At 40.0% G+C, this 18,151-nt stretch overlaps 1 protein-coding gene across 2 annotated transcripts in view; it reads left to right on the top strand.

Annotated features, from left to right (window-relative positions):
- kntc1 (kinetochore associated 1) overlaps nucleotides 1–18,151 on the top strand; it is a 30,015-nt gene that overhangs the window by 4,196 nt on the left and 7,668 nt on the right. The window contains exons 8-56 of one of the 2 annotated variants that reach the window (XM_080051709.1): nucleotides 72–182; nucleotides 858–951; nucleotides 1,258–1,310; nucleotides 1,418–1,530; nucleotides 1,634–1,688; nucleotides 1,781–1,879; nucleotides 1,973–2,016; nucleotides 2,120–2,182; nucleotides 2,287–2,362; nucleotides 2,462–2,587; nucleotides 2,743–2,909; nucleotides 2,999–3,110; nucleotides 3,296–3,439; nucleotides 3,533–3,589; nucleotides 3,818–3,889; nucleotides 4,016–4,135; nucleotides 4,479–4,622; nucleotides 4,750–4,845; nucleotides 4,989–5,092; nucleotides 5,182–5,284; nucleotides 5,378–5,512; nucleotides 5,602–5,721; nucleotides 5,994–6,066; nucleotides 6,317–6,384; nucleotides 6,476–6,777; nucleotides 6,972–7,144; nucleotides 7,616–7,716; nucleotides 8,010–8,151; nucleotides 8,239–8,295; nucleotides 8,874–9,037; nucleotides 9,200–9,304; nucleotides 9,393–9,521; nucleotides 9,708–9,824; nucleotides 9,944–10,053; nucleotides 10,199–10,415; nucleotides 12,012–12,101; nucleotides 12,184–12,349; nucleotides 12,436–12,494; nucleotides 12,606–12,822; nucleotides 12,910–12,983; nucleotides 13,084–13,294; nucleotides 13,554–13,666; nucleotides 16,352–16,407; nucleotides 16,566–16,644; nucleotides 16,738–16,862; nucleotides 16,982–17,117; nucleotides 17,223–17,318; nucleotides 17,540–17,596; nucleotides 18,035–18,089. In XM_080051709.1, the coding sequence (XP_079907835.1) occupies nucleotides 72–182; nucleotides 858–951; nucleotides 1,258–1,310; nucleotides 1,418–1,530; nucleotides 1,634–1,688; nucleotides 1,781–1,879; nucleotides 1,973–2,016; nucleotides 2,120–2,182; nucleotides 2,287–2,362; nucleotides 2,462–2,587; nucleotides 2,743–2,909; nucleotides 2,999–3,110; nucleotides 3,296–3,439; nucleotides 3,533–3,589; nucleotides 3,818–3,889; nucleotides 4,016–4,135; nucleotides 4,479–4,622; nucleotides 4,750–4,845; nucleotides 4,989–5,092; nucleotides 5,182–5,284; nucleotides 5,378–5,512; nucleotides 5,602–5,721; nucleotides 5,994–6,066; nucleotides 6,317–6,384; nucleotides 6,476–6,777; nucleotides 6,972–7,144; nucleotides 7,616–7,716; nucleotides 8,010–8,151; nucleotides 8,239–8,295; nucleotides 8,874–9,037; nucleotides 9,200–9,304; nucleotides 9,393–9,521; nucleotides 9,708–9,824; nucleotides 9,944–10,053; nucleotides 10,199–10,415; nucleotides 12,012–12,101; nucleotides 12,184–12,349; nucleotides 12,436–12,494; nucleotides 12,606–12,822; nucleotides 12,910–12,983; nucleotides 13,084–13,294; nucleotides 13,554–13,666; nucleotides 16,352–16,407; nucleotides 16,566–16,644; nucleotides 16,738–16,862; nucleotides 16,982–17,117; nucleotides 17,223–17,318; nucleotides 17,540–17,596; nucleotides 18,035–18,089 (5,500 nt within the window). Of the gene's footprint in view, nucleotides 1–71; nucleotides 183–857; nucleotides 952–1,257; nucleotides 1,311–1,417; nucleotides 1,531–1,633; nucleotides 1,689–1,780; nucleotides 1,880–1,972; nucleotides 2,017–2,116; nucleotides 2,183–2,286; nucleotides 2,363–2,461; nucleotides 2,588–2,742; nucleotides 2,910–2,998; nucleotides 3,111–3,295; nucleotides 3,440–3,532; nucleotides 3,590–3,817; nucleotides 3,890–4,015; nucleotides 4,136–4,478; nucleotides 4,623–4,749; nucleotides 4,846–4,988; nucleotides 5,093–5,181; nucleotides 5,285–5,377; nucleotides 5,513–5,601; nucleotides 5,722–5,993; nucleotides 6,067–6,316; nucleotides 6,385–6,475; nucleotides 6,778–6,971; nucleotides 7,145–7,615; nucleotides 7,717–8,009; nucleotides 8,152–8,238; nucleotides 8,296–8,873; nucleotides 9,038–9,199; nucleotides 9,305–9,392; nucleotides 9,522–9,707; nucleotides 9,825–9,943; nucleotides 10,054–10,198; nucleotides 10,416–12,011; nucleotides 12,102–12,183; nucleotides 12,350–12,435; nucleotides 12,495–12,605; nucleotides 12,823–12,909; nucleotides 12,984–13,083; nucleotides 13,295–13,553; nucleotides 13,667–16,351; nucleotides 16,408–16,565; nucleotides 16,645–16,737; nucleotides 16,863–16,981; nucleotides 17,118–17,222; nucleotides 17,319–17,539; nucleotides 17,597–18,034; nucleotides 18,090–18,151 lie in introns of both variants that reach the window. The other variant, XM_080051708.1, reaches the window with a different exon arrangement.

Raw genomic sequence — 18,151 nt, 5'->3', positions numbered from 1 at the left:
GTTATTCCATACAACAGCAAAATATACTTTGTTGAGCAGCAGAAATATAATCCCACTTTTCCTCAACGCAGCTCCAGTCTCTCATCAAGATAGACTTCTGCTCCACCGGGGATTACCACGACGAGGGCTGCAGTACAGCAGTGATGTTCAATCTGGGCCATGAAATCCACTTAATGATCGGGGTCGGTGTCTATCGGAGAAGTTTTATTGATTCATTTACCACCTGCAGTTATGATACATGGATTACATGACATTGAAAGCATACAAAGGACAAAAATAAAAACAAACTATTAAGATTAATTTTTCTGTTACAAAGAAGAAATTACAAAGCACGAATATATTCAATTTTATGCAATATTTATGAGGAACTTTAAAAATATTTCTTAAACAGTCTCATTTATTAATGACATGTAACAACAAACAAGAACATCAGTGCAAAAAATGCTATTTTTATATAGTTTTTCTTAATGCCTTTGTCACGGGTCCCTCACCGTGGAACTATAGCTGGCATAGTAAAAACACTACCGCTTTTGTCCAAAGGGGGTGCAAGAATAAACAAAACCTGAAAGGGTTAGGGTTAGGGAGCACCTTTTAATATAAATAATTATTACATGTTACTGTTCTTCAAAAACAGTCCCATTGCTGGGGACTGCAATAATGTGCAATAACACTAATGTGAGCAAAGTGGGTGTTTTTTCAAGATAACATTTAAACCACACGTCACCATGATAGCAAGACATAATTTAAATAAAATGTTCAACATATTCCTTGACATAAAACTAGTGTACTACTTAAATAGACATTTATTTTCTGATCTAACTATTTAGTTTTTTGAAACAAAATTATTATCTTCCCAGGGGGATAAAGAAAATGTTTTGACTCACTGGGCGATGGACACTCATCAGGCCAAGATGCGCCTCGCTCACTCAGTCAACAACAGCTTGATTCCGGGTAAGCCCTTTTTCTCTGTATAAAGTCCATAGCTACACATTATGCCTTTTGGAAGATTCTGAATTTTCATAATCTACATATTTAAAATGTAACTGTTATAATCGATAAGTGTTGAATGACTGTTCATAGGTTTTAAGACATGGTACGAATAAATACTAATAGAACACAAAGTATGGGGTAAAAGAGAAAAGTTGGAGAAAAAAATTAAAACACAGTGTGTAACAATTGCAAAAAGTTAACATGCCTCTTAGAATTGATTGATGTGGAAGTGTTAACATATACTCTCCTTATTTGTTTACTTCAAAGGTGTGAAGAAGATGGTGGTGGTGGAAAACTTCTTGTATATTCTTGACACTGAGGTGAGTTCAATTGTATCACCAGCAGTTTGTTATACTGTTGTATGATGTTCGGTCAAAAGTATATGAGCTTTACTTATTGATTGTTTTGTGTTTTTCTTTGGTGTCAGGACGCACTGAGTCTTTGGGACCTACACTTCCTGGTCATGATTCACTGTTGGCCGGATCTCGCCATTCATGACTTTGAGCTTACCACAGAATGTGGTTCGGCCTCCATGGTTGCGTATGTATCAATGTTTTATTACACACTGGAGCTGTTAAATATATAGAGGAATGTGCCTCAATTAAATCATGTTAAAAATATGAATTAATCTTTGTGATCACAGCCAAGACAAAGGCAGCATGAAGATGATTACACTGACAAAGCAAGACAACAGTCAGGTAGCGGCACAAATCTTTTTTTAAAGAAACTATACTAGATGATTATGTCAAGTGCTATCCTTAACTCAACACACTTGTTTTTCATATTTCAGATCAACTCACTGCAAATACGATTTCTTCCCTCTATGACTGTTTGCTACTCTCTGGATGTCTCCTCCGTCTCCTGTCTTATCCAGACCAAAATAAACATGGTAAACAACCCAATGCGTATTAAAATGTTGTATAGATTTAACATATTTCTAGATATTTATATTTAATTTGATCGCTTTGTCCTCTGGTTACAGGATACAATTTATTTAGTTGAGGGGATTTGTGAGAACCCAGAGAGGTAGGATGTGTTTTATGTTATTACTCTGATTTTGAGCCAGTGAATGTTTGGTGTATGTTTTTATAAAATGAAGGCCCTTTTTTCCTTGTTCTTCAATGAGCAGTCGGGGAGAGCCTATATCTTCTGTTGTTGTCAGATGCTTCACAGAGGCTTTGCCTGAGAACAGGTACCTCATTTTAATTGCTTCCATTTCTACATTAATTGCAGTCTGTGCCTTGGTCTATATGACGTCATTATAATTTTACTTACTTGACTTTTGTGTTTTCCCAGACTTAGCAGACTTCTTTACAAACACATGTTTGAGGAGGCTGAAAAGTTTGCCATCGCATTTGAGTTGGATTTAGAGGTGTGTGTCTCTTTGTTATGTAAGAATGATGGTGCAGCTAATGGTAATTTACTACTCTTACTGTGGCTACACACAACTAACAATCCTATTTTTGTTCAGCTTGTTTATAAGGTGAAGCTTGACTTTGTGCTGGAGCAGCTGGCCTCCGCCTCAGTGGGTGGCTATGGACAGGATGTGTGGTCTGAACTTGTGGAGGAGGCCAAGACCAACCTGATGAAGATCACGGTCAGTGTTACCATGGTGTCTTTTTATTATTTAGTCTAACCACCATGTACTGTCCCAAAATATTGATGAGCTTCTTGAGTGAGTCATAGCAACTACACATTCTTATTGAGTATTAACCCCTTATTAAATCAAGGTAATTTTTTTTTGTGTTTAAGGATGAGCATTATGTGGTGGAATACTGCCTCAAGGCTCCGTGGCCGACATTTGAGACAACAGAGAAGATGCTGAACCATGCTGCCTCACGATACTCCTCCTTAAAGATACAAGAGGCCCTGGCCAGGCTGGCAACTTTCTGTAGCCTGCACGGCCCAGAACATTTCAAGTAAATTCAAAGTTTTAGTGCTCTCCCGTGTTGTACAGTAAACTTTCATATCGAGGTTTGTTCATCGTGTTTGCTGATGTGTGTTATAGTGGCATCGCCTGGATTGAGTTTCTGAACTGCACTGACGATTTAGGAGAAATTCTGGCCCACCTAAGAGAAGGAGACATGAAGGGTGCCCAGCTCCTTTGGCTCAGATATGAGGTAAACAACAGCTCCATGTGCTCACCAGAAAAAGTGTTCAGACAAATGTTCATACATCAATAACATGTACTTACACATATATTCAACACTGATCAATAAGAGTGATGAAACTAAACAGTTCTGTAAGAAATATCCCAGTGTCGGGGTCAGCTGTGATGTTGTTTACTGCTCCGTCTTTGTGACAGGGACAGATTGCAGCAGAATTTGATGAGATCAAGCTTGAAGCCTTGCTAAGTGCCCTTCCAGAGGACCTGCCATCCCAAGAACTGTGTCCTTGGTTCAGGACAGTTTTTGTGCCTTTTGTGAGGAGAGTGCTTCCAAAAGGACAGGTAGGATACATTCTCTCGAGCCTCAAATGCAGCCATCATCAGCATATGTTACTATGTTTTTTAGTAGTGATGGCTGTTCATTATGTGCCACAGAAAATCCTGGCAAGATGGCTGGAGCAGAGGGCAAGGAACCTGGAGTTAAAAGAAAAGGTAAAGACGAAAACTTAATTTGATAAGAAACACTTAAGTCATGCAAAACCAGGCTTTGTAGTAGAGTTAACCGCTGATGATCAGCATAAAATCATTTGAAGTTCTGAATGATTTTGAGAACTTTACACAATAGACAATATTTTTTCAATTAGTTACATAGAACTAAAAGTAGTATCGTTGACGATATGAAGTTGAACCAATGATTACACATGCAATGTGTTCTTCCAGAGTGCTTGGCCCCAGAACGGGTTGGATTTGGCAGTGCTTGGACTGCCCTCCCTATGGACATGGATGAAATCTGTGAGTTAGCCAGCCACATCTTTCTCTTTTCGCTGTGAATGAGTGTTAATGCCTTCTCCATCACTTGTAGCTTAATAATTGTGGCATTTTTTTCTCCACAATTTATTCATATATTTTTTTCTTAAGGATGATCATTATGACTCAAAGGAGGTGGAGCACCTGAAGTCCCTGGTGTCCAACCTCCGTAAACTGCTGGATCTCCATCGGAAATACAACTGCAGACTTTCACTTTCAGTGTTCGAGAAGGTTTGAAACTTTTTAGAGAAGAAATCTTGTTACATTTGAGCTTCAAACAAGCTTGTATTTTCAGCAGGAAACAAGAGCTGTCAAATAACAACAACAACATTTGGAATAATGTAGAGATCACATTGTTTTATAGATGGTTTACATGTTATTTAATTATTTAAAAGAATATAAGTATCTTAATTTGTAGTTTTAATGACTTGTAAGATATTCATGTTTTGCCCATCATATATGTATATGCGAACATGATTTTAAAGAGTGAAGTTTACTCCCGGTAAATTTTTTAGGAGGTATTTTGCATTGCTGTTCCTTTATTAATCATTGATCTTCCTCTCAAATTTGAAAGGGAAGCATATGGAGTGTTGCGTTCTTCATGCTGGACAAAGTGCCGGCTCCAGAGCTGATCGCTGCCACAGTGGGGAGCAGTATCCTCCCATATGCTGAGGAGAATGAGATTCCTTTGGATGAGCTTCTTCTACAGTATATCAAGGTAAAAAATAAATAATAATAATCCACCACCGTGGATGAAGCCCACTGGGACTTAAGTTTTCACAAACACTTTAATTCCCAAATGCCTGATGATAAATGTTTTTCTCTTTTAATCTGACTTTCACTAGGATCTTCTGGAGCGCTGCAGTTCTCAGACCACAACACTTTTCACAGAATGGGAGGCTAAAGCAGTGGCTGTGCTAGGCTGCATGTCTGATACTGATGTAAGTTTCTGTAACACCAGTACACGCAATGCGTTCAAAACATTCTTAAGGTTCAGTAAATACCTGAGTGCAAATAAAAAAGGCCTGTCAATAAAGTTTGTGATAAGATTTGTGAAATCTCTCATTGTTGTATTCCCTTCCAGCTGATGGTGGATGCTGTTCTGGAGATCATGCAGAAATCTATCGTGCCCTGGAGTGTTGTGGTAGAAAAACTGGTCCAGCAGTACCTAGAGATGGATGGATCAAAGTATGTTTACATTGTCCTTACCCTGATTATATTTTTTCATTATATTTAAAAGATCCATATAATATTATTTTAACTGATTTATTCTACAGACAAGAGCTTTTAAAGGAGAGCTACCGTCTGATGGAGATCAGGAAACTTCTCAGGGGCTATGGCATCCGCAACTTCAACCTCTCTAACAGTACTCAAATAATGGTAATTTGCACTAGATAAATCATGTGAAATATGACTTCTGCTGTGTCTGCCTATTAATGTTCTGCATATACTGTGTATCTTCCCCCCCTCCAGACACTGATTAGATACATCCTGAAGCAAGACTTGCCAATGTCTTTAGAAGACTCCCTGACATTAGCAGAAGCATACAAACTTTCAACCTCACAGATAAATTACTTGTACCTCATCCAGTTGATTGGTCAAGGCAAGGTATGCTCATCCAACTGGAAATCAGCTAATTCAGTTTTGATTTTCGTAGCGATGACATATTGATAGGAGGTTTATTATGCCACTTTCAGACTGAAGAATGCATGACTGTCCTGAAGAAACTGTCCTCGACAGAGGCAGAGTGTGTGGTCGAGCGTCTCACATCCTGGGCCAGGCTGCAGCTGGAGGACAAAGACCACATATCTGATGAGGTGAGATGTTGCATTTTTTGTCATATTTTTAAGATGTTTTAAGAACTAGAGCTTTTTCTTACCTAAACGCTAGATTGCATCTTTGCTGCCACTTACAGATCGATCTGATGTTCATGGATTTTCCTTGCCTTGGTGCCTTTCCCAGGGCACCTCTGATTGCATATTTAGATGATACCTACACAGCTACCATCATCCTAAACATGCCTCAATTTAGACCAATTTACATGAAATGTAGAAAAAAAAAAAAAGCATTTCATTTTTTGCCTTTTTAGCACAAGAAACACCAGATGACCATAGCTCAGGTGATGGTGGAGACTCTGAAATACCTGCATATTATTCAAAAATGTAAGTACTTACTTGCAGTAAAAATAGTGTGTCCCTGATCTAAATACCACAGTTTCAATTGAGCACAACATACGTTTTAATTTAATTTAAGGGTGGATGCTTTTGAATACACTTTTCATATGATTATCAGCTGAATTATATAGAAACACCAGACATTGATTTTATAGATATAGTTTACAGGGCAGGTTAGTGATGTTATGAATGTGCACCTGAATATCCAAGTGACAGCAGGTTTCATGTCTTCATGCAGATGATGCTCTTAAAAGCATGGAGTGTGAAAACAACCTCATCATGTTCAAGGCCATCGCTCACCTACAGGTGAGTTTCCTTTAAGGAAAAGTTTAGAGTGTTATTCCAACAGTTTTTTAACCTGTTTATTAACCCACAGTCTTTTTGTCTGGTTCATCAGGAGGACTTTGATGTATTCTTCACCCCCTCCAACTATGAAGATCCAAACATCAGAAAACAGATCCAGGAGCATCACATGACAGCCTACGAAAATACGCGTGGACGCAGCTCATCTAAGGGGAAGGCTACGACAACTCCAGTGGTGGCCAATGATCCAGATGGCAAGACCAAGACTATCTCCACAGAAGCTGGCTTACGTCGTTTAGGGAGGCAGCTGCAGCGCACTGAAGGGGAGCTCTGGTCGGACTTGGCCCTGCGAGCTCTGCATGTGGGCAAGGTGGACAAGGCCCTCAAGATCCTCAGGTGTGGATGTGTGGATGCTGTGCTTGTGTAGAAATTCAAGGAGTGGGAAAGTGATGGGGATTGCAGTTGTGTGTCTTCCCACACCTCAGTTCTTATTGAAAATAAGGATTCATTGTTTAATTGTTTTTGGTCTAAAGAAAACATCCCTGACCAGTGAAATACTCCTCTTTTTGTTTGTTCTTTTATTTTTTCAGTGAGCTGTATGAACACCACTATAACACCAGCACAGGGAAGGTTTTGTTTACTGCTGCCAAAACATTGTGCCAGATGCTGGAGGCAGATGTGCACATGGTACTTCCTGATGACATGGATTTGCCGGCAGTCATCCATGATCTGGCCTGCCAGGCCATCACTGTGTGCCACTCAGGTAAACAACACTTGCAAACATCACATGCAAACAAAAACAATGTTCAAAACATGTTATATTGGTGACACTATCTGCAATTATACCTTAACTGTTAGGCTTCATAGCTTTTGATCTTTGATAACTGCATGCAGAAAATAATAACCTTGTTGTGAAAACTAGACTGGCAATTGTCTCAGCTTCAAACCCAATAAAAGTACTTGTTATAAAACAGAGAGAAGAAACACAATCACCACAACTGTAGAACAAGTAAAAAACACTCTTTCCAAATACCTGCAATAGTTTATATTGTCTTGTTGGAGATGCTGACTGCACTCAGGACAACAGAAGGTGAAAACCATTTTTGCCAATCTGAAAGAGTAACCAGGCTCAGTTCACATGAGACACATTTTCTTTATGTGAAATTTGAGTGGCTGCTCTATATTTCTTCAAGGTGGAAAATCGCTAAAGTGAATATTATAAAAACTGTTACAGATCTTCTCCTGGACTGTCTGGAGCTTTGCAAGTGCACACGGATAGCTATGGATGTGTATCATCAGTGTCAGCTATCAGACAACTATGGCTTTATAGCCAAGGTCAGTCTTGTATATATCTTGTACATTTCACTTACAGGTACTTACCTTTGATCTTGTTTTATTTCTGCAGACATTTCAGCAATCATATTTACAAACTAGTACTCTAGTCAGTCTACCAGATGGAATGTGTAAAGATACATAATATGATGTTTCAAATTTTGTTCACATAAATTCTTTAAATTAAGAAATGAGCAAGACAGGGAAAGTTAAACTTGACTAGTGCATTTCCATTCAATTAAGGTACATTCAATTGAGGTACATTTAATTACTATTTAAATTGTTGGATTTCACAGGATTCGACCTTGGAAGCAGAAAAAGATCCATATTCTCAGAGTTTTCAGGATGTTTTTAATGAAGATTGCATTGTTCTGGACCCTGTTTCTGTGCTTCCAGTCCAATATGAAATAACCAACTGCTTGCTGCCTATTTCTTGGGGTAAGATGCTCAAATCCATCATCTATTCAATAGCTAAATTTAAGGTTTCATCGCCAACGTTACACTTATTTATTCCCTATCTTGCAGACACCAAATTGTACCCACTAGACTGTTCCTGTCTGTCACACTGCTCATTTGAAGATGGTATGTACTTAAAGGCAAACTATGCAACATTTTAATGAAAAATAAAATTATACTCACACAAAAATAATCCCTCATTTATCACTTATGCCCCACTAGAATATGTGGTGGTGTGTTTATCTGCATAGTCCCCCCTCTCTGACTGTATTTTACATTGTAGCATTTTTTGGTAGTGTTTTGTAAGATTCAGGACTAAGCTCCACCCAAGCTCCTCCCTGCTACTTTGTGCTACCACCCCCCATCCCTGTGACTTTGCAGGAGCCCCGCACTACCCCCCTCGCCGTCCACCCCATCCTCGCAACTTCCCGGTTATGGGGTATTGGTATTGTTATTGGGTGAGGGTTCAACACCGGCCTCCACGTGCACTGCTCAATTGATTGACGCCCAGAAACGTCCAGACGGAGCAAAAAAACCAGAACCAAGCAAAATACAGCAAGAGGGGGGGGACTGTGATAAACACACCACTACACATTCTAATGATGCAGAAGTGTTCATTGAGAGGGAATTGTTTTAGTGTGACTCTAATGTTTAATTTCAGATGTAATTTTAAGTTTTAATTGTGTCTTACACGGCCCATGTAGGTTCAAACTACCTGAGGCCCCTCCTGGGTCCCTTGTCCAACATGTTGCAGATGCTGCAGGAGTGCAGTCAGCTGGAGTTGGCCCTCAGAGTGCTGATGGACTCGTGTGGCAGCTGCCTGCAGCATGTCACGTCTAATATTATGGACATAAAGCTCAGTTTACAGGTATGGCTGTGAAATATCATGTGGTGGTGCCATTAGTGCCACTCCCAAATGTGTTACTGGAACAATTGCACCATTATTATTGTTTTAGCTTCTTGCCAATGAGGCTGAGCAAAATTATGTTGTAATGTTTGTACTGAAAATGTCACCATAAACTGTTAACAGCTTTACGATACCCAAGAACTACAGAAGTACAATATATGCTTGAATGATCATCGAAAGAAAACCAATTCGTCTCTGAATACTATTGCTGTGGCTCTGTTGAACAAGGTGAGTCTGTCGTCATGTGAAGGTCATAGCACATTTAGTGCATATGAATATATTTTATAAATAATTGTCTTTTTTTTTTGCGCTGCAGGTGTTCAACTGGAGGGTGGTCGATTGTGATTTGGCTATTGGACTCTGTACACTCCTCTCCAAAGCAGAAGTCTTCAAAATTCTGTGGAAGGTTATTGACAACACTTGGCAGAACTATGACAAAATTTTGGTAGGCAAAGTACTTTTTTTAAATAAAAATGTTAAGATTAAATAATCTCAACAAACGAGAGAGAAACATCAAGCAGTTAGTTGGGAAAAAAACGTTATATTATAAGTACACACATGTGTGTATGTGCACCTCCATTCATGTCATTTTCAACAACGCCAATCAACAACTGACTCTTGATTATTTCAGGCTGTTGCCACGATCGGAGCCAATCTTTGCTGCTTGTACCATGAGGCAGAGGAACAAGAGAAGTTTCTCTATGTCATCACTGACGCTGAATGGGGCATCAAGCTTGCCAAATTGGAGGTGTGAGGACAAAAGCCACTTTATATTTATATTCACATTTGCCTAGAAGTTGATGTCCCTTTTGACTTCATGTCTATTATGACTTCACATTTCCCATGTCCGCCCTTGCTCTGTCTCAGATATCTATCCAGACTGTGTTCCGTAAGCGGCCTGAGATGAAGAGGAGTCTGATCCCCGATCTGGTGAAAAACAGAAGGATCACCCCAGACATCATCCTCCAGTACTGCAGGTCAGATTTTACTCTACAATGTGAAATTCAAGTCAAACTACTTCATTATAAGGTTCCGACTCTGTGCAGGTGTCCGCCACAGTCTGGCAGGCAAGATTTCTTTCCTTGCCTATGCTGTGTGTCAACCTCTGCTTCCGTCCTGCAGCACCTTTGGTCTAGACCGCGATAGTGTGATCAACCAGTACATTACCACCTTGCTGCTGCTCCAAGAGGATGAGGAAGGTGCAGGTGACCCAGGCACAGGCAACGAAGAGAAGCAGTCTCTGTGTCATGCAGATGCGCTGGAGAGAGTCCTGCAGATTATCCCGATGTTACACAGCACCAGCGAGCTCACAGACAGTCTGTGTGCTGCCATATTCAAGGTTTGTGTAGCGGGAGGGGGACAAACAAGAAGAGGGGCTGCTGCCCTCAAGAAACCAGAGTTACGGACAATACAGTAAAGTAGGCTACTGTGTTGGTGGTAATATTATGTCTAAGGTTATAAAGCAGGGGTGTCAAACTCATTTTCACAAAGGGCCACTCTACGATATGATAATCACTCTAAGGGCCACACTGACATACCTTCTTTTTAATCGAAAAATAAAAAGAACATATCTAAGTAAGTATATAAACTGCGTACAATGGCTAGTTTTCGCTTCAACATTTTCGGGGGACAAATTATAGGTGGTGGGTATGGGGGTGCTCCCACCGAAATTTTTGAATGTCAAACACTGAATTTCCTGCATTCTGGTGGATTTTTATCCACTGATCTGTGCCTTTTCGGCATTAATTTATGGTGGAAATGTCTTAATTTTTGTAAAGGAAAAGACAACATTCAGGTTCCTGGTGAAACAATTATAAAGGACTATAATGCAGGAAGGCTCTCAGGTATTCTGGATTAAGCCACAATATTTATTCTCCTGGATTTTTCAAAACTTTCTGCACATTCAAAACATATCACATGTTTTGTTTTTTTAGGAATCATGACGTAGCACCATTGTTAGCTATTTATGACACTTTACATTGGTAATGAAATGCCAAGCCACCATTGGAAACGAAAGGGGAGGGCTATCAGCAGCTAGCTAACGTTAGCTAGTTGGCTATATTGTAACTTAAAGCAAAAGTTAGAAACCAGATAATTTTGGCATTAATCCTTTGACACTTGACACAATCAATCATCAATATTAGCCTGCTATTTAGCCACATATGTTGGCCTATTTACAGCCCTCAGAAAACTGACAGCTCTTCTTAGATGCAAGTTCATCAATTCATGGCTTAAAATCCTGAGCTGTGGAACTTTCAGCAGACATTCCTAGCTGTAAGCCACGTAAGTTTCCTAACAGTTGGGAGCGTATGCAACGTGCGGATATGGCACAGGCTCCATGAAGAATGGAGAATTTTTTTTGCGGATATGGCAATGAAAAAATGTATTCAAATCGGCCGAATTGATTCGTGGGCCACATCAAAACGTGTCGCGGGCCACATCTGGGCCTTGAGTTTGACACATGTTATAAAGACTTAAGCAACACAGCAATTCTAAGTTAAAATAGTCAAACATCTTTAAAGAAGGTTGAAATGTGTTTCAACCCAAATGGAGCTACAGTATACAGCATACAAAACTTTTTAATTACTTTTTTTAAAAAATTTTTTACTGGTGATATATCACGTTAGCCGGAGCCAGGTTAATATCACGTAGCTTTGTTCTTAATTTTTTTTATTTTTACAGTTAATATAGTAACATTTATAAAAAACAGACTATGGAAATTTGATCTGGATCGTTGTCGTTACTCCGATATCTGATTAGTGGATTGCAGCCATATCATACCGGATACTGATAATGGACCAGACCACTCAAACAGATTCAAGACAAATCTGTACTGGAACAAGTTTCCTGTTGCAGTAATATTATTGGTGTGTCCATCACAAACCAATGCTAGTTTGGCTGTTCACCTAACTTGCAAAATGCTTTTCTCATACAGCTCAGCCCTTACAACTATGAGAGGATCGAAGTAGTGCTAAAGATCATACAGGCCGCAGATGAGAATGTGACGAGCTTTTCTGTTAGCCAGGTAAAAATCGCATTTTTAATTTAATTGTTTACGATCTTTAAAATTTATTGTGCAGACCAAAAAACAGTTTTTTAATCAACAGGCAGTGGGTCTCCTTCAGCACCTGAAGTCGTACAAGCGAGTCTCTCCCACCTCAGACGTGGAGAACACGTATCTTTTGGAAAACAGCTTGTTGCCAAACCCCGTGTCCAACAGCAGACTGCCCTTCCACCTGCTAATGCAGACCAAACACTTCTGGAAGATTATCTGTGAGTCAGCCACTGCAGTTATTATTTTCTTAACTTGATATTTAGAGTTAATGTGTTTTTAATGTTGTGATTTTTTTCTTGTTCAGCTCCGGAGCTCAGTGAGGAGACCTTCCCTACACTTCTTCTAATTAGCAAACTGATGAAGGTAGAGCACACTATTATAAACAGTAGCTGATACACTGGGTAATTGAATGAATGATAATGCTTGTGTCATGACCGTATTTCAGGTTAGTCAAACCGTCCTGTCTCTTTCCAGGTGAGCCTCGACAAGTTGTACATGTCAGCAGTGAACCATGTGTTTGAGAAGAAGATGAAACCTTTAATCTTAGACCAGAGGAAAAAGGGTCAAGGTCAGGCTTACAATAAGGAGAGTTTCAAGGTGGCTAAGACCATGATGAAGTACATCCACTGCATCCAGAGCACAGAATGGGCTGCTGCCACAGCCCACAAGATCACCCAGGAGCTGCCGCCAGGTCTGTGACCTGAAGACTAGTCACTTGCCAATTCACAGCTTTTGTATTTGTATGCTATCATGCACTGAACGGTTTCCTGCTCTACAGGCTATGAGAAGACACGGTCACTTCGGTTCTGCTTGGCTCTTGGCGAGGCCTGGCTGAAAGATCCAAACCTTGAGGTGATTTTCACATGCAGAAGTAAAACAATATAAACAAAACTAAAAAAATGTCCTTACCATCTTGGTTGGTTTAATTTGACTTTTCTCCCATTCTGAGCAGGAGGCAGCGCGTGACAGAGGGGAGACTTTTCTGTCCAAGCTGAAGCTGCAGTTCCAGCGCTCAGCTACAGAGAATACCTTGATAACCAGCCAGCTGAACATCCCGGAGCATCTGAAACTCACTGGTCTGCCAGGAAGACTCATAGTGGCCCTGTATGAACACAGCAGTGTGGAGCAGCTCTACAGAGACACACAAGGCCACACATATCCTGGTGAGCATGCGTTGACACAGCAGTCTGCTGTAAAAGCTGAAGTAAAGCATTGTTCCCTGATAGCAGCAGCTCTATTTTCTTTAGCACTTGATTGCTTTGCACTAAAATAACACTGTATTTCAATGACCTATCAATTCTTTGGAACGTATTACCACTGTACTGTCCTGATTCACATTGTACGCTAGAATTGTTTAATATGTCTTAGCAAGTCATGGACAACATTGATCCCTTTTGAATTTGGTATTTTCCCTCTGAGCAGATATACATGCTGTGGTCAAGGAAATAGCCACCATCAACAATGTGGATCTCCTAAAAATCCGTAACATGATGTTGGAGAAATGGATCTGCAAAACAGGCCCTGCTGTTAACAAGGTTGGTCACTCAGAGCTTACACTACATTTGTATTAGCTTATTTTATAATTTCTCATCTCTAATTAAATTGCACATATTGGGCCTCATTTATCAACCGTGCGTAGACCAGAAAATTGGGTGTACGCACATTTCGACGCAAACCTCGGCATTTATTAATTTGGACGTGAGCGTAGGGTACGCTCAAATCCCACACCAGCTCTCACATCGTGTACTCAAGTTTGAAAACAGCATGGACTGGCTGTGCCATGTAGCCGATAACTTTGTTGGGCAATTGTTAGTAGATAACACTAACGCAGTGTTTGCTCAGACCGAGATAAACATATTAATCACTTAAAAATGTGCAGCATGGTGTGCAACTGAGTAGGAGAGCTGATTCAATAGTGCGCACACGGGTCACTTTGGAGCGCTGCATGGGACTGCGTAAGGCCAGTTGTCTCCGAATTGGAGCAGCTGGGGGGACACTGCAGCACGGGGGCTGCATTCATTCATCGCTTCTAAAATGTTAGCCTAAGTATTAAATATGTAGGTCTATGCAAGTAGTACGCTGCTCTTTATGATAAAAATACACGGCACAACATTCAGCTTAACATTTTCTTTATTTGGGGCACTTTTGAGATTTTAGTGAGCGATTTATTTCCACCATTAACCGGCAAGTTTCGGCTTGTTTTTCCGATCCGGTACCTCGGCAGTAATGGTCCAGGGTCGGTGGTGGAGCATGACGGTGGGCGCTCTCACAGCTGGTGGTTGCCTGGCCCTGTGGAGGTTAATACGGGCCGGTTTGTGCAGCTGACGGCTGACCACTCGTGCCAAGCGCATCTGTCATAGGCTACACCAAAACGCCAAATGTGTTATTTTTAGTTTAGTTAAAACGCTTTAGAGCAGGGGTCTCCAACAGGTCGATCGCGAGCTACCGGTAGCTCGCGGGCGGGTTTTCAGTAGCTCGCCTGATAGGTTGACCGACTTGTAAAAAAAAAAAAAAAACTTTTTTTAAAACAAGTTAAAAATCTGATGAAGGTAAATGCACCTCTTCCCATGGTCAAAACTTTGCGATTTGCGGTAAATAAATGTTCACATGTGTCTCAAAGCGTTTCTCTATCAGCTGGTGTGTGTGCTGCTCTGCGGCTCTGCATGCGGCCATGCATGACTACGGCATGCACTGTCTTTGACCTTTGCATAAATGTATTTAATCATTTTAAGGGGAAAACACATTTTATTTATTATTTCAACTATTGAGTTATTTGTAAAACAGCCTGCTAGTGTAGCCATACAAGATTTATTTTCTGAATTTTCAATGCTGCTTTATTTTTACGTTTTAAATTGGGAAATACATGTTCCAAAACGACCAATAACCTCTGTATTTAAAAAGAAATCAAGCAAGTAGGCTAATAATAACCATTAATGAATTATAGGTTATCACAGTAGGCCTAATTGTCCACAATAATCTCACAACAGCCCCCTATCCAAAAAGGAACTTTAAAAATGTACAACTGTAAGGTCAGTTGTCTGTTTTATTCAAATAAGCAGTTGTTTATTTCTGTAGTGCGTATTGGCATCTTTGAGCAAAATACCCCCAAAATTTTCAGCCTGGGTGGTGACCGCCTTGACTAAGACATTTCCTGGGGGAAACACTGTTGCGTCACAATAAGAAGTGTAATAGACATTGATGTCAATTTTCAGTGATATGTGGCCCACAAAAAGTGTAAAGTAATGTGTTGTTGGACCTTTGATGGGAAATGATTTATGAAAAGCATTAGGTATGCAATTTCACACGTGTACAAACAGAAGCTTAATTCATTTGATGTGTGCTATGTAAATAAATATAAGCGATTTGATACAAGTAGCTCTTGGCCACTTACATTTTTTCAAAGTAGCTCTCAGTTGAAAAAAGGTTGGAGACCCCTGCTTTAGAGTATCTGAATGGGCCAGTACATTCTAATCATTCAAACATCTACAGACGCATATTTATTTAATGGGGGAAAAAACAAGACAGGCCTTAAAGGTTTAATATTTATACATTATCGGACAGTTGGTGCGTCTGTTTCTCCTCCACCACTCATGCCCGCACCTTCAGTTGGTGTTGCATTTCAGAGCAGCAACATGCTTTTTTAGTGGCGATTTTTAAGACAGACCACCTTTTCTTCACCTATGTAAAGAAATTGCAACGTAAAATTATATATGCTATTTTATATTATTTGTTCGATAACACTGATGTAAACCTAAGATACACCAATCAGCTGGAGACCGTTTGTCAACACAAACGCTGTTGACCGCAGCAGTTATTTCCTTCCGCCTTCTGACGTTCTTTCATGCCATTTTTAATGCTCCGAATTTTTTATTTTTTTCTACTTTCGCTGTTATGCTGTCAATTTCTACTTCAGAGAAGTTCCTCTTCTTTGCCGTAATGCGCATATCCATGTCGTAAAACCTCTGGGCAAGGCCTTTAAACTGAGAAAATATAGGTGCGTGATATTCAAAGCCGCCGCATTTGTCAACACTTATCTCTGGTGTACACTGAGATTGGCGAGGTACGACAGTTTGATAAATCCCACGCGATACCTGGCTGGCGTAGGGCGATATTTGCGCCAGGATCTGCACCAGTTTCCACGCAAGTTTGATAAATGAGGCCCATTGTGTTTTAATCAAATTTGGGACACTGAGTACTGACAACCTTTTTCTTCGATAAAGGATATTGGTAATTATGAATATGTCAGCAACATCGAAGAGGACCCAGACTTAATGAGGTAAAACATTTCTGTCACTTTTTTCGGCAATTTGCATTTACTGTTCTGTTTTTTTAAAAGAAAAAAAAAATGTTGTTATTAAAAATCTGTGATTAAAAGTACGTATAATTATCAACTAGGTCAAATTTGTATTTATTGTGTTTATTTAATGCTCTCAGGGTGGTGTACATGCTGCAGTCATGCCCCACGGATGATGCTGTCCGTCTCCTGAACCCTATCATGTCTGCCGAAACCTGGGTCTGTTATAAATTGCATTGTCAACCATTTGCAAATTGGGCAAATGACAGAAAGTGGCTCATGTCTCTTTTTGGATGTTTTCCTGTCCTGTAGCCCCTCAGCACTTCAGGGCCTCGTCTGACCTTCTGCCATCGGACCCGAGCACTGCTTTGTCTCGTACGTCTTGTTGATGCGGCCACTCTGGAAGCCCAGTTGCAGATCCCCAAGACCAAAATTCAGTAAGAGGAAGAAAATCAGAGAAGAAAATCCCTTTTGATTTTAACCATCGAATATATTTAATTGCTATGTTAATCAAAGTAGGTGTGTATCATATGATGTATTTTATTTTCCCCTACAGAAATTACCTGAAGTGCTACATCTTTGTCTCACAACTGGAGGCCTTAAACATCCCTTACACGGTGCAGTCTTTCCTCAGCAGTCCCAAAGAGGGCTTGGTTAAAGGACTGTGGAAGAACCATAGTCATGAGCCCCAGGTAATATCAATAAACATCAAAACTAATACCTTAATTTATAAACATCATCACATTCACAGCACACAAACTACACAGGATAACTGAAGCATTGCTTTGTCCTTTCAGGCAGTGCAGCTGGTGGCAGACCTGTGCTTGGAGTATCAGGTGTACGACCCTCAGCTATGGAACAGTCTGCTTCAGAAGCTGCTGGGCTTCAACTTGGTGAGGGGATGTGCACCAGAAAAATATTTTTAATTTGTACAATTAGTCTATAATGTTCACTTTGACCATTTAAAACTTAGAGTTGAACATGTAACATGTGTTTTTAATTTTTCTCCAGTATTGTAAAACTGGGAATGGACCACTCAACATCCTTAAATACATTAAAGACAGCCCAGCCCTTTGTTTTGAAATAAAACTTGTTTGACTGTTTTGACCCTCAGATCAGCCACCTCCAGAGGGTTCTAGAGGCAGTGGTGGCTGTGCCAGCTCTGTGGGAGGTAATCGTTTTATTTATTTTTGTTGTCTTTACCTTTACTCTGAGAGAAAATGTTGTAAAGTAAAATGTATTCCCAAAGTGTAAATGGTTCACTGTTACGAAATATCACAAGAAAAACATTTCAAATGCAGCACTGCACCAGAGCCAGGAGTCAGGTAGTCTGTCAGTTGCCTTTATTTACTAGTGACAGAAGAGGTATCGACAGGAACTGTGGTGAAATGCACAGTGGTGTGGGTCAGAATCAATTCGAGGACGTTGCAGTTAAATGGCATACGACTAAACCACAAGCCAACTGTAGCGGATGTTAAGCCAAAAATAAAACGCCTCCAACCACTACTGCCACAAAATGACTTCTAATACAAAATGATTAGTGCTGCTAATAGAGAAAGGGTTGCATAGTGAATTATCTTTTATTTACTTAATTTGCTCTTTTTCCCAGATTTCTAGTTTCTCCAGGACCTGGAGGAGTATGATACTGGCACCTTTTGTCTCAGGTACAACGTTTATAATAGTGAATTGTGTCTAGCGTCTGATACATTTTTTTATAAAAAAGAAT

This window comes from Ammodytes marinus (genome assembly GCF_949987685.1).
Source record: "Ammodytes marinus genome assembly, chromosome: 2".
Lineage (NCBI taxonomy): Eukaryota > Metazoa > Chordata > Actinopteri > Uranoscopiformes > Ammodytidae > Ammodytes > Ammodytes marinus.
This window is presented reverse-complemented; position numbering and strand designations above follow the sequence as displayed.